The 19,739-nt window shown below is 32.5% G+C and overlaps 1 protein-coding gene across 3 annotated transcripts in view; it reads right to left on the reverse strand.

Annotated features, from left to right (window-relative positions):
* Window positions 1-19,739, reverse strand: part of LOC101901654 (transmembrane protein 132B) — a 261,310-nt gene that overhangs the window by 128,320 nt on the left and 113,251 nt on the right. For all 3 annotated transcript variants that reach the window (XM_059122968.1, XM_059122967.1, XM_059122969.1), the window contains exon 6: window positions 10,223-10,366. In XM_059122968.1, coding sequence (XP_058978951.1) covers window positions 10,223-10,366 — 144 coding nt within the window. The remainder of the gene's footprint in view (window positions 1-10,222; window positions 10,367-19,739) is intronic.

The following is a 19,739-nucleotide window of genomic DNA, read 5'->3' on the forward strand; positions in this document are numbered from 1 at the left end:
ATTAAAGATGAGATTGACAATATGAAGGTTGAACTGAGTTCGGGTCTGTCTGAAATCAAGTCTGATATTGTCAAATGTAATGACCGCATTAACCATGTTGAAGAGTCAGTGTCGTCTAAGATGAATCTTTTAGAAGCTGAGAATAACATTCTTCATCGTCGCTTAAACCGTGCTGACTTCATTATTGGTGGCTTACCAGATGGAATTCATGATCTTCTTATGCCTGTTTTATCAATTACCGATTTCTTTAAAGTCAGTTTGAATAAAAGTGATGTCAATAATATCTGCTATATCCACAATAGGAAGCAGATTTTAGTCAAACTAAATAATGTGGGTATTCGAGATGACATTATGAAGCAATATTTTAGAACCCGAAATATGCGTGTATGTGATGTTATAAAGGATGTATATATCTCAACGATCACTATACGCCTGCGGCTTCGAAACTCCGTTCAATTTGCGGCAAGCTTCGCCGACTGAACTTAATTTCAAAATTTAAAATTTTAAATGGAGACAAAGTTTTAGCGGAAATTACTGATCGCAATGGTGTTAGGACGAAAAGAGACATTGATTTTTGATGCTCCTTATTGCAACAATCCGAGGTTTCGTCTATGTAGCAGGATTTTTTACTATTACACTGATTGTATGATCTCATTAATATTTTTTACGAACAGCTGTGCTATCTAGTATTTTAAGTTATTTTGTATTAAACATGAAATAGAATATTATATCGCAAATTTATTATATTGTACTCTTTATTTCATCTTTATTATTCTATTTGTTTTGGCTCCCCACCGCATATTTTTTCAAACAATATGATGTCTTCTAATAGTAATTTAGGTCCTATAGTTAGCTGTAACACATATATTAAATCTGTCTTGCAACCCTACTCTAGTCAAATGAAAATAGGCCATTGGAACTACCGAAGTCTAAAACCTCCTTTAAAAATGAATGAACTTAAATCTATTTTGAAAGATAATGTTATAGATGTATTAGCCATTTCGGAAACATGGTTGTCACCAGACATATTAGATGTATCTGTAGCTATTCCAGATTAAAGGATACTTCGTAATGACCGGTTAATCTCTTTTTTCTCGCTTTTCAAACATTATTGCTGTTGGTGACTTTAATATTAACTTATTTAATTCCAGCAGATGTGATTTGCTTCGTTCGTTCTCTTCTCGCTTTGATTGATCAGTTGTGCATAACTAAAAACCAACACATTTTGACTTGAGGTGTAGATCAACATCGCTCATTATACCCTACAACACTTTGTGTTGGGGGTATTATAAGTTTGATTGTGCCAAAAATTATGTAACACCACGAAATATTGATTTCCCACATAGGAAAGTATATAAGGATCTTCCTACCTCGCCGAGCTGAGTCGATCTAGCTATGTATGTCCGTCCGTACGTCTGTCCATGTTAATTTGTAATCAATCTACAGGTCGCAATTATGGACCGATCTTCACGAAATTTAAAATGTAGGTGGGGTTACGGTCAGAATAGAACCCTATTTCTTTTGAAGATGATCACATAATATTTACGGGTTAAAATGGACCAAAAACTGAAAAAAATTCCTGACTTTGCAGTTGCTCTACAGATCATAATTATAGACCAATCGAAGCGAAAGTTAGCATGGAGCTAGAGTTTTGGGCTGGGCAGAAGCCTTCCAAATTTGATGATCATCGGGTAATATTTAGTGGTTGAAATAGACCATAGCATTTGTGATAAAGAAGAGTCAAATTTTCCATTAAACCGCGAATATTTTTAATGCCGGCGAAATCACAAATAGACGAACAGGTTAATTCTGACCGTTACGTAGATGCCGATAGTAAATATATCGGATATATATAGTGAAATATATACAATGTATATATACAAAGGAAGGGGATGTTAGCTAGAATGCTTATATCTCCAGAATGGCTAGAGCGATTTTGACAAATTTTGTCAATTTAGAAGGCCCTATTGGCATACAAGTATAAAATCTATAAAGAATCGTATATAAATACGCCAATAATGATGTTAATATAGATTTTGTAGTATTTTGTGACATTTTTTCATATTTTTTTTATCGCATGCGATTTTTTCAATTTGACTTATAATATTGAAGTGTATATTTTGTAATATTTTTGCACTTTACAACACAGGTTGGGGTTGTTATATACAGATTGCAATTATCGCCCGATCCTCACGAAAATTTTCGCAAGGGTAGGATTAGGCTCAGAAGGGCTAGGTCTATCGTTTTCAAAGATGTCCGCAATATATTTAGAGGTTGAAATGGAACAAAAATTAAAAATATTCCTGATTTTGCAGCCGTTATAAAGATCACAAATAGAAACCAAAGAACACAAAATCTCGCATGAAGTTAGAGTTTAGGACAGCGGGTAGAATGGACCACTACTTTTATGTGAAAAATACCAACATTACTTATAGTCGATATTCGAAATAAACAAAGGAATATCGTAGACAAGAAAATCATATAGATTAGTCTAGATTATGAGATACAGAGGGTCCTCTTGCTTTTGGAGATGATCGCAAAATATTTAGGGGTTCAAATGAACCAAAAACAGAAAAATGTTCCTGATCACACAATTGAAGCAAATCGACACTCCTGAGAAGAGAGTTAAGGACAGGAAAAAAGTGTAGCATTTTGGATGACCATTGGATTATATTCAGCTGTAAATGGACGACAACAACTAATAACATAATTTCAAAATCGAAATCTCCCAAAATGGATTTGGACATAAGGGGGCTTCTATCATATTGTGGTGTTGTAGGGTATCACATAGTCGGCCCCGCACGACTATAGCCTTTACTTACTTGTTTTCTTTTTAAATATAACTAGGCTTAAAATAAAGGAACGAAAAAAGGATTATGTCCGTTTCGTCTGTACTTCTGTTTTTTCATTATTGGTTTTAATAATTTAGCTTTCGTTACTTTTTAGCAGTGTGACTTTGTAATACTTTGAGATCACAAGCACTTCTATAGTTATTATTGTTCACGGCGTTTAGGAGTTTATTCTATGAGAGTTGGATGTAAGTTTTGCTTAATTATGCCCTCAGCCATATGAGTTTTCGACTCGACGAGTCTATAAAAATTACAACGGTTTCCGTGATTTCATTCTAAATCAGTAACTACACGGATTTTAAGAATGCGAAGCTTTTAAAAGTTGCATTGCAATCGCCTCTTAACTTAACCCCTAACTTAACTTGCAAACTCCCGGAATCTAGGCAGCGAATTACAGCCAAAAAATCGGTGTCCACTTCGACAAAGTTATCGTTAGAGAAGCTCCTCTCAGAAAATAACCAGAGGTCAGGGGAACTAAATCATTCCGATCTCCTGATACTGAGCTTAACGGTCTCGAGTTTAGTACAGCTTCACTTCGTACGAGAAGTGTCGTAAACTCGTCAACGGCCGCCTCCCAAAGGCCGTTAGTGTGTGGTGCACATGGAGCTATGAAAGTGCAAGCGAATCCTTTTTCGCTCTATTTGACACATAGTTTTTCTCCTAGAGACTTCATCACAATACTCTTGTAAAAGCTTTTCCGACAAAGTTACGACCGCGCGCTTACCAACGAATCTGGAAAATGTAGCTAGTGAGGCATCTGCAGATGGTCCGTAATACTGAAAGGGCCACCAAAGTCTACTCCCGTTCATTTGAAAAACAACTCTTTCAGGATGTCTCTCATTGTAACTCAATCCAGAGTTATTCAGTCTCATTCCCACTCGAATCAGACCGTTAGTTCACGCGGATAAATTATTGTCATAAAACAACAAGTAGAGATTGGACAGGCTAGAATTTTCTCTGAAAGGGTTAGAAAAATAAAACTGGGTCAAAGGCACATAAACAAGTTTATAACATTATATGTTATAAATGAAAAGGAAACCTAAATAGATTATCTGAAAATGGGGTTATTATTGAAGACGATTTAGCTGCCTGCCAGAAATTAAAACAATTTTTGGCAGTATTTTCAACCACTTACCTACTAATGACACCATTCAGGAAAAGGAAGATGTTGTCAATAATGCAATAGCTAATATATTTCACTTGTTACTTTTACTGATGCAGAATCCTCAATCAATCACATGGGAATCCCTCAACTAACAACAATGGATGAAATTAGCAATATTTGCAAACCAATGAATAATAAAAAGTCATGTGGTTTGGACAACATATCCAATCATATAATTAAAAGGCTTCCTGCAAAAGCTATGGAATAATTAATGTTTTTTTTTTTTAATTTTTAATTGTTTAAATAACTCCTATTTTTTAAAAAAAATGGAAGGTGTCCAAAATTATATCCGTTGTTAAAAAACCAAACAAAACTAATTTAAGACCAATTTCTCTGCTTTCAAACTTAGGAAAATTTCTCGAACAAATTATTGGTATTAAAATAAATCATGGGATCTACGGCGTATATTCCCGAAGTACATTTTCGCTTCAAGCAAGGACATTCTACCACAGATGACCTTCATAAATTCCAAAATGATATTGTGTGTAATCGTCGTGAACGGAAATGGACAGAACTCTTTCATTAGATGTAGAAAAAGCTTTTGATCACGCATCACACATAGGAATTTTGTATAAAATGATATGAAGTTGCACCATGATCCATTGATCAATTTTTTATCAAATTATTTTATAGCTTCTTTTCAAATAGAAAGTTTTGTGTCCAGTTTCGTCAAAATATATCAGATTTGGATGATGTTAACTGCGGTGTTCCCCAGTATAAAACCGGAATTTCTGTATGCGTTCCCAATTCATCATTAATGAAATGGAATTTTCTGATCGGAAAGTTCTCAGATATTGTATTGGCAAATACTATGAATCTAGCAACAAACGATATTCCAACAGGATAGTTTATGGAGAATCCAAAACTACCCCAGTTGGCTTGCACGTCTGTAACATAATTTATTAATTTATTCAGTGAATCAGTGATCATGAAAATAACTATGTATCTAAAATATATAATGATCAAAGATTTTATAGCTGGATGAATACAAATTACCTGTCTCCGATTGGATATATTAATTAAATGTCCCCAAACTATGACACTCATAATAATATTCAGTATTCATTAGTATTCATTCAAAAGTTCTACCTGGTACACACAGAGGTTAACATGAAGGTTGTTCACTTGCAATAACATTTCCTTTCTTTTGAATTTTGTTTTGTGATGTAACACATTACCCTCGTGTTACTTCTTCTTTTCCTCTATGCTAGATAAATCGAATTGTCTTGGTTTTAGCAATTCTTTTTTTTATGATTTTGGACTTATAACTGGCGATACATCTCTTTGTATGTCACCAGTGAAAATCAATTTTTAAATCTGCAGTTAAAGTTATTCAAGGGAGGAGGAATATTATTTAAAGATTACCCGCTTGTTCTCTTCTTTGACCCATTGAATACTACTTTTACTTTAACTGACTTGATATCCGACCTTACAACCGAATGGAGCGTCAAGTAGAACGACGCCTGCTTCTCGTCCAGTTTCTCCCTATGAGACACTGCGACGACTGCGTATGATTCAAATCAGTCTCCCCGTAGAATCCGGCTATACTCGGCTTTAAGCTCCGGAGACTTATCCAAAGTTTACTCCGTACGAAAGTATTGGGCGTAAGCACGATCTCTTGGTGGGCCTAAATAAATGTCTTCTCACGTCCTAACTTCATTAACATAATCTGGTACCAATTAAGGTACCTCCTAATCAACATGTCCGTGTATCATGTTTTATTGTCGAATTATTTATGGCAACAAAAACTTTAAATTGGTTGCCACGGTTCTTATATTTTCTGCATAATACTTTTGTTCCCTTTCTTGTGAATAAAACTCATAATAAATTAGAGTAATGGGTAATAAAAAATAGTGTTATGGGATTTAAACATGGCTTCATCTCTTGATAAAAAATTTATTAGCTAAAAATTTTAGTTGTAAGTTAACTTAAGTAGAATAAGTTGCCAACAGCCAGCTTATTCTCTATGAATAAACGTAGAAATTCCGGGAACGCAGACCGGGTCAGCTACCACGAAGTGGGAAGTTTTCGCGCTGCGGATATACATTAAACATTTATATTTCGAGGTGTTACAAACGGAATGACAAAATTAATATACCTTGCATACTATGGTGTAGGGCATAATAATACAGAACTGGCAAATATTTGCAGTCACACCGATATTTATTTTTATATTTAAAACTGTGGAGGAAACTGTTTCACAATTGATTACATTACTATAAATATATCAATTATTATAAAATGGATGTGGACAGTACTTCAAAGGTGTGCAACGGACAACCGACTCTGATACATATTCAAACAAAATGTTTTTCAGTTAATTGACGCGATTTTTTGAGTGTCGAAATAATTTAACGCGGTCACACCAACTTAAAGTATAATTACTTTTTTTTTCTTTTTTTTTTCATTGCAAAAATTCTAAAATCGAATTTCAAAATAATAATATTAATAATAATATTCAAAATAATAATATTGATCGTAAGGACCTGAAACATTTGCTGTAAAAAACAGCGAACAAGTTAAAGATTTCTTTTCTTTTTTCAATTTGTTGTTCTTTTCCGATTTTTTTTTTTCAATTCAGCTTATTATATTGAATTCAATCGTTTTTTGTGTGCAAACTAAAGAATTATTTTCAGCATATAAATGAAAGTTATGTTAGTTTTTTTCATACAATTCGGAATGGTATCTTGTGAATGAAAAAAAAATAGCGTGAAATTTTTTCAATTGAAGTATATGAATTATATTAAAAATGAAATGAGTGCGCAATACGATTTTAAATGGCGATCTTTCATAAACAAAGTAAAAGTAAGAAAGGATTTCTATCCTTCCAAAAATTCTTTCTAAATGTTCATGATACCTTAAATCGCTTTTGCAAGACATGATATGGGTCATAACCCCCGTATAACGTTACAACCCGATTTCAAGTATACTTTACATTTTAAGCATATTTTTTATACTAATTTCGGCAAATGTTGGTAATTTGAGAAGAAACCAAACTTGCAAAAAATGATCACGTGTTGGTATAAACATCTATTATTTCCTATTTCGGGATCTTGGACACTTTTTTCATTTTTCTGGCCCTTATTTCGCATTTTACTTTCTAATGGGGGTGGAGAACCTTTTCGTATAAAATGTTCCATTTCAATCCATCTTGGTCTTGACCACATTCATCAATTGATTTCTCTAAAAAATTGTATTTAGAGAACCATCTTAAAGATAATTGTCCATATAGGCATTTTTTAAGTATAGTCCCAACATTAGTGTACCCACAAGTCTACTTTCCCAAATAATGTGTGTTATGAATAGAAAATAAACACCAAATTGTCACACTGGGATTCATTCAGTCGGAGACTGTGGCAGAAACATGAAAAAAATTACGAATATGAGAAAGTAACACGGGACCGAACATTTGTTTAATCGTCATTGAATTATACTGTGATGAAATATATGGACTTTAATATAAATAACAAAAAAAAATATTTCTCATCTTACGGAAATGGGTGTAAGAGAGTAATTATCTTTGACTATTCCGAAATCATTCTGCCCTCAATTATGAGGTGGACAAAACTTAATACCACGCAGCACGGTATTCTAAACGTTGAAAATATAAATTAAAATTATTCCATTCAAATGAAAAATGTTACTAAGCTCTTTATAATACCAAAAATTGAGCTGAGTTTTCACATGGGGCTATTATAGATGGGGTTATAGGGGTTTAACACTCAAATTAAAGCCTATGGCTAAAAAGTAAGATCAGGCTATTCAAAATATCTAAAACCGAGGGTAGGTGAACATATATTATAATTTTTCCAATGAATATTTATTTCTATTTAGAAATTACTATGGAGTCATTATTAATACACAATAAAAATTGTGCCGCTTACATAAGTCAGATCGGTGATTTATTATGTTTAAAAATATACATTAAAGGCTTAATGTACGGGCGGGCAACGCAGGCCGGGTCAGCTAGTTTCAAATAAAGCTATGGGGTTTCAATATTTAAGCATGTCGATAAATTCGTATTTAACTAGCAGACCCACAAAGCTACTTTGAAAACATTTCAGTTAACAGAATTTTGTTAAAGTAAACAGAACTATCAAAACCTACCTATATTTTGAATCAAATATACTATTAAAAAAAAAAACTACAAACGTACATTATATTTTCTATTACTTTTGCAAAATACTACAACCATCATTTATTCTAATTGCCGGCAGCGATGCCAACTTAGTGCTTTTCGCGCTATTTATGGTGCTTTTTAGACCCCCTAAAACGCCAAAATAGTGGGCATAGCGCGAAACGAAAAAAAAGCACTGTACGTACGCTTTTCATCTTTTCTGTTGGTGCTTTTAGCGCGTTTTAGATTTTTAAACATAGCAATGTTTATATATTCGAATATTTTGATAGTATGACATCTACTTGTCGCAAGTTCTTTACAAATTCTTTACGTGTCATTCCTGTCATTGAAGTTCTTTTGTTTACTCTTTTTTAATAAACCATAATAAAATGAAGAATTTTGTGTATTATAAACCAATTGAAGGAAAAGTGAAATGAACGAGAAAAAACGTAAGTTTATACATGGCTGCTTTCTTGTACGAGTTTACAAAACTTCAACTGAATTTGAAGCTATGGAACATAATTGTTTGTAAAAATGTGTTTGTCTGCAAGTTTTAACCACGTGTAAAATGTAACTAATATATCATATTTTTTTAAAAATATGTATGCACTTATATACATGAAATATTTATATATGTTGTTGTTGATTTAAGACACATTTTTTCAATGGAATTGTCTGCAATTCTACACAAGGAGTTCTTTGTGAGAACTTTACCCCCTGAAATAGAATAGGTCCACAATATCGTATATCCTCAATATATCGGCATCTTCCGATATTGGGTATTTTTGTAGATTTTAACAGAATTTTTAATGGATTTTTTTTTGTAAATTTCCTAATTCGTTTTTAATGGTGGAGGGTATTCAAAGTTCGGCCAGGCCGAACTTACTGCTTTTTTACTTGTTTAAAAATATGTATGCGCTTATATACATGAAATGTTTATTTTGTTGTTGCAAAATGGTCAGGCTTTATCTCTTTATTGTTGTTTTTATAAAAACAACGTTTGTTTAATGAAATGTTTATATAAGATACGATCTAAATTTTTGAATAAAACAGTATTTAGTTTAAAAAAGTGTTTTATTGACAATTTTGGTTAGAAAAAAATATATAGCGCTTTTTACGCTTTTTTAAGGAAAATTTTTACGCCATTTACGCTTTTCTGGTTTTTAATTACGCTTTTAGCTCTCAAAATGTTGGCATCACTGATTGCCGGCTGCATTTGAAAGTTCACAAAGAAGACTCTCCATTCATTATGTTCGACTATTGTTCCAGTAAGAAAAGTTTAAACAATTTCAAAAATTATCCTGGAGTAAGGGTAATTGTTGCATCCACTGTTCCTGTTTCCATAAGGACAATTCTGTCGAAGCAACATTAGCATCATTCAGAGTACTCTCCATTGCGGTAATAATTTAAAAATATTGTCAGATGTCGTCGTATTTACCCATTTCGGAAATTATTTTGAGGTAAGGATAATTGTTTCGACCACTGTTCCAATTACTGAAAAAAAAATTAAAAATATTTCTAGATGGCGTTGTATTCACCCATTTGGGATTTTATTCGGTACATTTGAGAATGTGATTAACACCTATATGATTAAAATCTGATATATTATCATCTCCTAAGTACTAGAATCTGATATTGACATTTGCTTTTAATCTTTTTAAATGATTGTTATCTTTTTATATTATCTTTTTTGTCGTGGATGCTATAACTTTTATTGTCAATATGTTTATTTGCTTGTACATACATGTTAGCATTAGATGCCTTCAAGCCGCGATAACCGTTTTAGCATTAGATCAATTCGAGCTAGGTTTTCATATGCATTTTACATTCCATCATTATATTTTCCATAAAATAAAATAAAATTAGACATGATATATAAAAGCGTTATTTAAATAACATATATTACTGACCTATCCAATGTAATCAGAGTTTGAACGAAATAGTTGTCTAGTATATTCTAGTTGATTAAGTAACACACATCTAATTATTTATGTTATGTTACTAATTATGCATATAATTGATCTCGGAAAGCAAAGTAAATTGATACAAACCTTCAATGTTGCCCAAAAATACAGGTTTCTTCGAACCTACCTTTATAACGCTCTCGTCTTCCGCATAACATGAGCTTTGTAAAGTAACATCTGCAACTTTTCCTCCTTGAGAGACAATAAAAACTTTCATCGCTTGTGCCACCTGACGTCCTGTCAAAACAGCTGTGTTCATTAATTCCCAATTCTGAAAAGAGAAAAAAGTAAGTAAGTGAAGGCACACCGATCAAAAATCTACATATACAGAATATTAGGAATTGCTAAGACAATTGATCTTATAACAACAACTCGAAAAATAAAACAATTATTTGGTATAATTGATTAAATATCGTGTCAATTATGTAAGTTAACGAGGAAACATAATCAGTTCAAACCAAACAACAACAAGTCAAACCAACCAAACGTGCCAATGCTGAACCTGCCGATTTAGCAAGATTACGTTCCCAGGTGAAATCTAATCCACACGCGAAGCAAGAACTCCAAATGAAACTGTATCCACACGCGCAACAATTGCATGAGTGAGTTGATGGTGGGAAATGCAGAATAAGCAGTTTATAAGTTTAGATAGTTGTCTTTAGGAATAATAATTGTAAATTCATTGCAGTCAGTAAAGGTTGTGTCAACCATAGGTTAACAAACATAAAAAAATATATTTTTTTAACTATTTTAAACTTAAAAAATCTTAATTGGCGCCTGAGCAGGGACCCTTAAAAAAGGTCCTTATTCGTAAAATAAAACCCTCGGGAAAAGAGTTTTCCGGGAAAACAATAAATAGATCGCGGATCGCGCCTTAGCAACCTCTTCATAAAATAAGAAGTAAAACGGAGGTCTCAAAGTAGATCAGCGACCGTGATTTAGTGTAAGAAACAGTTAAAGATAAAGCTTTAAGTGAACATAAAAAAACATTAAAATAAAAGAAAGAGAAATGTACAGTGAAAATCTATATTTACAAAATAGCTAAAGAAAAATAAATAAATAAAGAAACACAAAACAAAAAAAATATAAAAATTTATAACTGTCAGTGATAAACAAAATATAAAGTAAAGAAGAAAAAAATAAGCAACAAAAAAAATAAATAATAGAAAGAATTAAGATTGTATAAATTTTTTTACCACACAAATTTTACAAATGGAACAGATATCCCTAATGATAAAAGAGGCTTTGCAGATATCGTCCGATCATCTGTTTACCAGCACCTTTCTCTATTATTTGATAAAGTCTCTTCTCTAGATCTGGAAGAATGTAGCCTTCACGCTATGACAAACACCTACAGGAAAAAAGCATTAGATACGTTTGTAAGGAGTTTGAATGGAGATTTGCCAAAATTATTGAGCGTACGCGAACCGACATCCTTGCAACATGCATTACATATTTGTCTAAAGTTGGACAATATGACATTTAGGAGAAATTATGCCCATGGAGAATCTATCAGAAATAATATACAAAAGGATAGGATCGGTACGGTGACTTTTAACAATGAAAGAGTATTTTATCCTGAACTTGCCAATGTTGGTGGAACACCGTCCTCGAGACCACCTCTTCCACCTAGGCGTAATATCATCCCAAACTTTAGCCGTAACCCAAACAATTATTCGATTTTTAATCCGACTTATAGTCGCAATCAGAATTTAAACCACAGCCCAAACTTTTACTCTAGCGTTAATCCAAATTTCAATAGTAATATTAGCTTCAATCACAACCGTAACCTTCCTAAAAACTTTAGAAGCAATTCAGATTTCCCAAATAGTCTTCAAAATCGACTACAAGAGCCCACGGATATAGATAATTCAATCCAAGCCGCCATGTCAATTACATTAACAGACCACCTAACAATTTAGCAGTAAAAAGACCAGCAGAATCTTTTCAAGCTCCAGTGAGTAAATTTCCAAATAAATACTGACTGTATGCCGAAGGAAACCTTTTATGATTACTATCGGCCGGAAAATGGTAATGTGAGCCATCATAACCAAAACGTGAATTTTGAATATGATGATGATTACTTTCAACAAATTCCTGAGGAAGTAGCAGTCACTGACAGAAATAAAAATTACATTAACCCAAAATTTATAAAAAATCCGAAACAAAATTAAAGAAATGTTAAAGCAAAGTCCATTAATTGTGACATCGAAATAACACAGCATAAATTTATAAAATTGTTTGGTGATACTGCCATAAATTTTTTTCTTTTACCCGAACTAGAAACATTTGATGCAATATTAGGAAACGATAGTTTAAAAGAGTTCTCAGCTGTGATACATACAACCGAGGATTATTTCACCGTTGAGGGAGGTAGAAAAGTCCCAATTAAACAATTCATTTCTCAGAACGTAAATTATATCGAAATTAGGACAAACCATCTTTCGGAATATAATAAGAAGTTATTGAAGAACATCCTCAATCGGCATAGGACTTTATTTGAAGACCCTGACGAAAGGTAACGTACACAACTAGGGTCGTAGGCGATATAAGAACAACAACCAAAACCCCCGTTTATTCAAAAATTACCCCTATCCAATGGCTCTGAGGAATATTGTTCACGTTCTTTCGTTCTTTCCCATCTGGGAGGAAATAAATATTTTTCAGTTATCGACTTAAAGATATCCCAACGTGCTTTAGACGACATTTTAAGGGAACACATCGGTAGGAGATGTTTTGTTTATAAAGACGAAGATTCACATTTTAAGGATCTAGAAGCCATTTTTGAAACACTTAACAGTGCAAATAGGAAAGTACAACTCGATAAATGCGAGTTTTTTAAAAAAGAAGTGGAATTTCTCGGATTTATTGTTTCACATAACGGTATAAAAGCTAACCCAAAGAAAGTTCAGGCTATAGTGGACTTCCCTTATCTAATAGTGTAAAGGAACTTCGATCTTTTCTCGGTCTTTCGGGATACTACCGAAGATTCATAAAAGGATATGCAAACATCGCAAAGCCACTTACGAAACTCTTACGAGGAGATGGGGGACTTATATCTAGAACAGAATCAAGCAAAAGGAAAATAAAAATGGACAATGAAACGAAACAAGCTATTGACAACTTGAAAAATGCCCTTATATCGCAGGAAGTTATTTTGTCATATCCCGATTTTCAGAAAGAATTTCATTTGACGACAGATGCATCCAAAGTTGCTATTGGAGCTGTATTAAGCCAGGGTGATAGCCCTATTACCTTCATTTCAAGAACATTAACAACAGCAGAAGAGGGTTATACGGCAAATGAAAAAGAAATGTTTGCCAGAATATGGGCTTTAACCCATTTAAGAAAATATCTATATGGATCAGCTCATAATTCACACCGACCATCAACCGCTAACTTATGCTTTGAGCAATAAGAACAACAACGCGGAAATGACGGAAATATGGAAAGCAACACTGGAGGAATACAATTATGAAATGCAATATAAACCAGGTAAAAGTAATGTTGTGGCTGATGCACTTTCTGGAAGCGAAATTTAAGTCTTTAACGGGAACAGTACATAGTAACGACAGTTCACCAGAAAAACTTATTCCTAGTGTTGAAGTGCCGATAAATGCATTTAAAAATCAAATTTTTCTTAAAATCAACGACACCCGGATTACAACTTTCAAATAATTTTTCTAGGCTATCATAGACATTCAATATCGAAACCAGAATATGATACTGAAAGACTTATTTCAATTTTAAAGAGATACCTTAACCCATCGGTTATAATTTGCATTAAAAATACTAAAATTCAAAAAAATTATCCACATCATTTTGTAAATTTTAAAATTCGTTTTACTCAAAATTTTGTCGGAATCTGATCAAGAAACGATACTCATAGAAACTCATAATCGTGCGCATAAGAAAATAAGATGCAAATATTGGAAAAAGCATATTTTCCCAGTATGTTCTCTAAAATTAAAAGAATATTAAAAATGTGTTCCACATGCAAGAGAAATAAATACGACAGACATCCAAGTCAACCAAGACTGAATGCCAATACCAATACCAAACTACCCAGGTCAGGTTATTCATATTGATATTTTCTCAACAGATAGAATATTAGTTTTGACGGCCATAAGTTCTCGAAATACGCTCAAACCAAGATTCTCCAAGGAAAATCAATAGAGGATATTGGGGGACCTTTGAGAGATATTCTGTTTTTCTATGGAGTTCCCAAAATGGTTGTCATGGACAACGAAAAATCATTGAATTCTGCAACCATACTTTTTATGGTGAAAGATGAATTGGGAATAGAGGTGTTTGCAACACCGCCATACAAAAGTGAAGCCAATGGCCAAATCGAAAGATTTCACTCAACATTGGCCGAAATTTTGAGATGTCTCAAGGAGGAAGGTACTTGTAGGAATTTTGAGGAGCTTTTGGAACGATCCGTAAACGAATATAACCACTCAATACATTCTACAATCGGTAAGAAGCCAGTAGATATGTTTTTCGGGAGGACTGTGGATTTTCCCCCAGGAAGCTATGAAAGAACAAGGGAAAATAATATCAAGATGCTGAAAAGGAAACAGGAAAAGGATTTGAACTATCACAACAAAGATAAAGACGAAGTCAAACAATACATACCCGGACAGGAGATTTTTGTCAGAATTAACAAAAGACTTGGAACAAACTTCTCCGAAAAATTCAAACGAGAACTAGTAAAGGAAAACAGACATTCAACCGTAGTGACCGAAAATGGGAGGGTCGTTCATAAAAAACACAAAGAACTAAATTTTATTACATTTACTTACAGATTATTTCTGCCGCTTGGTTACTCTGCATGAGAGTTCCAGATAATGGCTTACGCTAACTCTAGACTAGTAGTGATCAATAAGGGATCCGCGAAAATTCAAAACGGCGTGTTCAAACTTGTCCATACAATTGACTTGAGGCAGTATGAAAACTTGATAGAAACATTAGAAAATGGGATTGACATACGTGACAGCAACAATAGCTTACTATTACCTTACCTATCCTATTCCATATCCCAAATAAAATCCTGTCTATCCAGACTTAAATCCCAGACAATGACAAAAAGGTCTCTGCATTTTATTGGTAGCGCCTAGAAATGGTTAGCCGGTAGTCCGGTGCACCATGATTTTGAAATAATAAAAGATAAAATAAATAACGTCCTAGTTAACAATAGCAACCAAATTGTAATTAATCAATTAACAATTGATAAAGTAAATCAAATTTCAAAGATTACCAATAACATTTCTAAATTAATAGAAAGTAAAGATATGGAAGAAAAATTGTTAGATTTTAAGTAAAAGCTGGAAATTGTTAAAGAAGAACTGTCTAATATAGAATATGCTATTCATTGGGCCAAATCAAACATTGTAAATTCATTCATTTTTTTCTTTAAGAGATATTTTTTTATAATGATAACATACCATTTGCTAATATGGATGAGTTATTAAATTTTTCAAAAGTCAAAGTCGCTTCAAATAATATTGAAATAATTTATATTGTTAATATTCCTACAACTAACAATGAAAATTGTGACAATTTCCCAACTAAACCTGTAAGGAAAAATAATAAAATAGTTAAGACAATATTTAAAAATGTTTTAAGATGTAACGACAAGATATTTGGTATTAAGAATTAGTGCAAGAATTATAATAAGATAAGTATTTGTGAAATTAATAATATCCTAGACATAAGTGAATCTGAATGTATTCCAAATCTGCTAAGGAGTAAACCATCCCGCTGCACAACAACCAACGATGAGCATGTGGCGCTAGTTGAAGAAATTGACGACAGCATGATATTACTGAACGAGTACAAAGGGCAAATAGATATCGACAATTCAACAATAAACATAGATGGCACCTTCACAATTCATCACCTGAATTCTACAGTTCGAGTTGGAAACCAAACATATTTAACAACTCAGGTCTTTCTTACCAAACCTCTGCCTGCAGCCAAGTAGTTCTAGTATTCAAGAACAAGTGATAACTTTGGAAAGAATGGAAGCAGTAAATGTTAACAATACCCACATAATCGATAGACTAAAAATCGAAAATAAAAAAAATTTTACTATCAACATTGGATTGCTAATGATCTTTATAATTTTGGCTACTATTATCTACTTAACAAAAAGGAGGAAAGGAAATGAAACTGCCAATAATGAAAATAATTCACACAAAAATAAACCGGAGTCCTCTAATGCAGACCAGGAAATAGAAATTGTGGAAAATGCTCAACTAAACATTCATTCAAAATCAAACTTATCATTACCATTAAGAGGTTCTAACAGTAAGAAGATTCATGACCTTCCATTCTTCTAAAATGTAGTTGCTCATGCCAGGACGCATGAACTAAGAGGGGGAGGAGTTAACGACGGAAACATAATCAGTTCAAACCAAACAACAACAAGTCAAACCAACCAAACGTGTCAATGTTGAACCTGCCGATTTAGCAAGATAACGTTATGATCAAACGCAACAATGCAATTGGTATGCAAATGTGATTATTCTTTTGTTGTTTTTATTCTCTCATTAGGGGAAAAAGTATTAAGCAAAATCTTTTGAAGTGGTGTTTCTTCAATAGACGTTTTTCTGCTGGCGAACTTCCAACAGAAACTGCTGTAACATGTGGGATGCCGGAGGGTAACAAAAATAATATACCTCTCAACTATATGTCGTTAACTACAATATATTATCATAAGTATATGAGTACTGCCTTTGCTTAAACTTATTTTTTTTGTTGTAATTTGTATTTGAGTTTTTTACTTCTATTCGTTGATCGATTGCTAATATAGTGTTTTTTTTCGCATCTTGCTTTGAATTGGATTTGCCATTTTTTGTTGATATACATTGTAATGGTTTGATGTATTTTTCTGAAAGATGGAAAGAAACTGTAATAACATTAGGTCTGTTTGGTGATTATTCCATATTCAATTAAGACTCGTGGGTGTCAACTTCAAATTATATTAAGTAAGCAATCTAAATAATGTTGTTAACAAATAATTTCAAAACAAAAAAAAAAATTGGTAAACTAAAGTCAGCTGTGTTTCCATAATTCACATTCTAAGTTCACATTATTCAGTAGGTTGTTTTATAAAGAAAGATAATCTGACTGAAGCATAGCAGTTCAAAGGCTCCCATAGTCTCATTTTCGACAGAACCCTGATCGTAACACCTTAACAACAGACATATTAGTTACTGTTCCAGTTGTTCATTACAATTTTTCTGCTAACTTTCTTAAAACATCATTTCTGACCTTCACTTATTACACTGCAAACACACATTGGGCATATTAAGAACCCCGAATGACAGATTTCAAGCAATTCGAATAAAATGTAAACTATACTCAAAATCGGGCTGTACCCTTAACCGAGAGTCATATATCATGACCTGCAAAACCGATTTAAGATATCTTGAAAGTTTAGGAAGAATTTCTGGAAGGATATAAATCCTTTTTGTTACTAAATGCTAAATTCGCTCTACCATTTTGCACCCTTTATATTCGGTATTTCACTGATTGCAGTCCCAAAGAATTGTATTTTTTGAGTTCTCATTAGACGGATTATTGTCATATGAAAGAAGTATGACGTACGTAGGTGACTCATTTCATTTTATTCATTCGGAATTCGTAATAATAAAAAAATATACACTTCAATATAGTATGTCAAATTTAAAAAATCACACCAAAAAGATTTTTTTCATTCACATTTTTATTGGTATATTTTACTGCGACTTTTTTTTGCCAGGATACCATTCCAAAATTGTACGAATTGTCAATAACCGTCAAGCCGTTCTTTAGTAATAAGCGTAGTACCTAACATAACTTTCTTTTATATTGTGAAAATAATTCTTTATTTTATTTACAAAATATCGATTGAATGCAATATGTTTGGCCAAATTGAAAAGTCGTTTAAAATTTATTTCATTGCGATGATTGTCAATAGAATGTACTATTATTTTAAAATTCGATTCCATTGAAATTTTTTTCGATTTTTTCCCCGATTTTAGAATTTTTGCAATGAGATCTCTTTTTTCGTAATTTTTTAGCGATTTTGAAAAAGTAGTTATCTTTTAACTTTGGTGTGACCGTGTTAAATCTTTTTGATATCATCTATTCCGTTTCGCCACCACAAATGTACATTAGAAAAAAGTAAGTCAAAATGAAAAAAAATCATGCAAAATAAAACATTACTATTGTACATTTCAAAAGTCAAAATGAAAATGTTAATATATCACATTTTTACGCGATTTTTTCGAATATTATCCTTTTCGCACAGGAGACAATTCCGAATTTGTATGATTCGTTAAAATCAGTCCAGCGGTTCTTAAGTTATAAGCGTAGTAACTAACACAACTTTCTTTTATATATATAGATTTCTGAATTCGAATATTAATACCAATTTATTTGACTTGATTTCTTGAGAACTGAAATTGATGGCGGCTTACATGGAAGTGTAGTACCGTATTATGTGATGGCGAAACGGAATAGATAATATCGAAATAATATAACGCAGTCAAACAAAAGTCAAAGGATAATTAATTTTTCAAAATCGCCAAAAAATCACGAAAAAAGAGATCTCATTGCAAAAATTCTTAAATCGGGAATAATTTAAAAAATGTTTTTCAATGGAATCGAATTTTAAAATAATAGTACATTCTATTGATAAACATCGCAAGGACCTTTAAACTTCTGCTGTAAAATATCATCGAATAAGGTGAAGATTGTTTCCCTTTTCAATTGTTTTTCTTTTAAATGATTTTTTAGTTTGGCTTATCATAATGAATTCAATCGATTTTTTTTGTAAATAAAATAAAGAATTATTTTCACAATATAAACCATATACGCTTATTACTAAAGAACGGCTTGGCGGATTTTGACAATTCATAAAATTTTGGAATCGTATCCTGGCAAAAAATCGCGGTATTATATGTCAATAAAAATGTGAATGAAAAAAATCTTTTTGGTGTGATTTTTTTTTTTTTAATTTCACGTTTTGGTATAACCATCATATGATTTAAGCTTGGATAGGGTCTTGAACATTTTTTTTTCATTTTTAGACCTTTATTTGGGGGTAGAAAACTTCTTCTCATGAAATTGTCAATTTTCGGAGTAGAGTCCATCTTGGTTTTGACCACGTTCATAAATTGATTTGGCTAAGAAAATGCATTTAGGCTACTCTGGGGTAGAGAATCATCTTACAGATAATTGTCCTTATAGACATTTATTTGAGTATAGTTCCTACATTAGTGTACCTCCAAGTCCACTTTCCCAAACAATGTGTTGCCAAAAAAGAAAATTTTGTATTCTATTGAATTTGTAACCCCCAAAAGAATATTGGTTGGGAATGTAGATTTGGGATGTATGTCTATATGACATAAACTCCGAAATGTCAAACGCTTTCAGTTGGAAATTGTGGCAGAAACATGAAATTAAAATTATTCTTACGGTAATGGGTGTAGAAGAGTAATTATCATTGAAAATATTTTGCCCCTTATTATGAGGTAGACAAAACTAAATACCACACAGTACGGTATTCTAAACGTTGTAAATACAAATCCCAAATTACAGCTCATTTGATTGGAAAATGTTGATAAGCTCTTTACAATAAAAAAATTGAGCTG

The sequence above is a fragment of the Musca domestica genome, unplaced genomic scaffold (genome assembly GCF_030504385.1).
Source record: "Musca domestica strain aabys unplaced genomic scaffold, Musca_domestica.polishedcontigs.V.1.1 22, whole genome shotgun sequence".
Taxonomy (NCBI): domain Eukaryota; kingdom Metazoa; phylum Arthropoda; class Insecta; order Diptera; family Muscidae; genus Musca; species Musca domestica.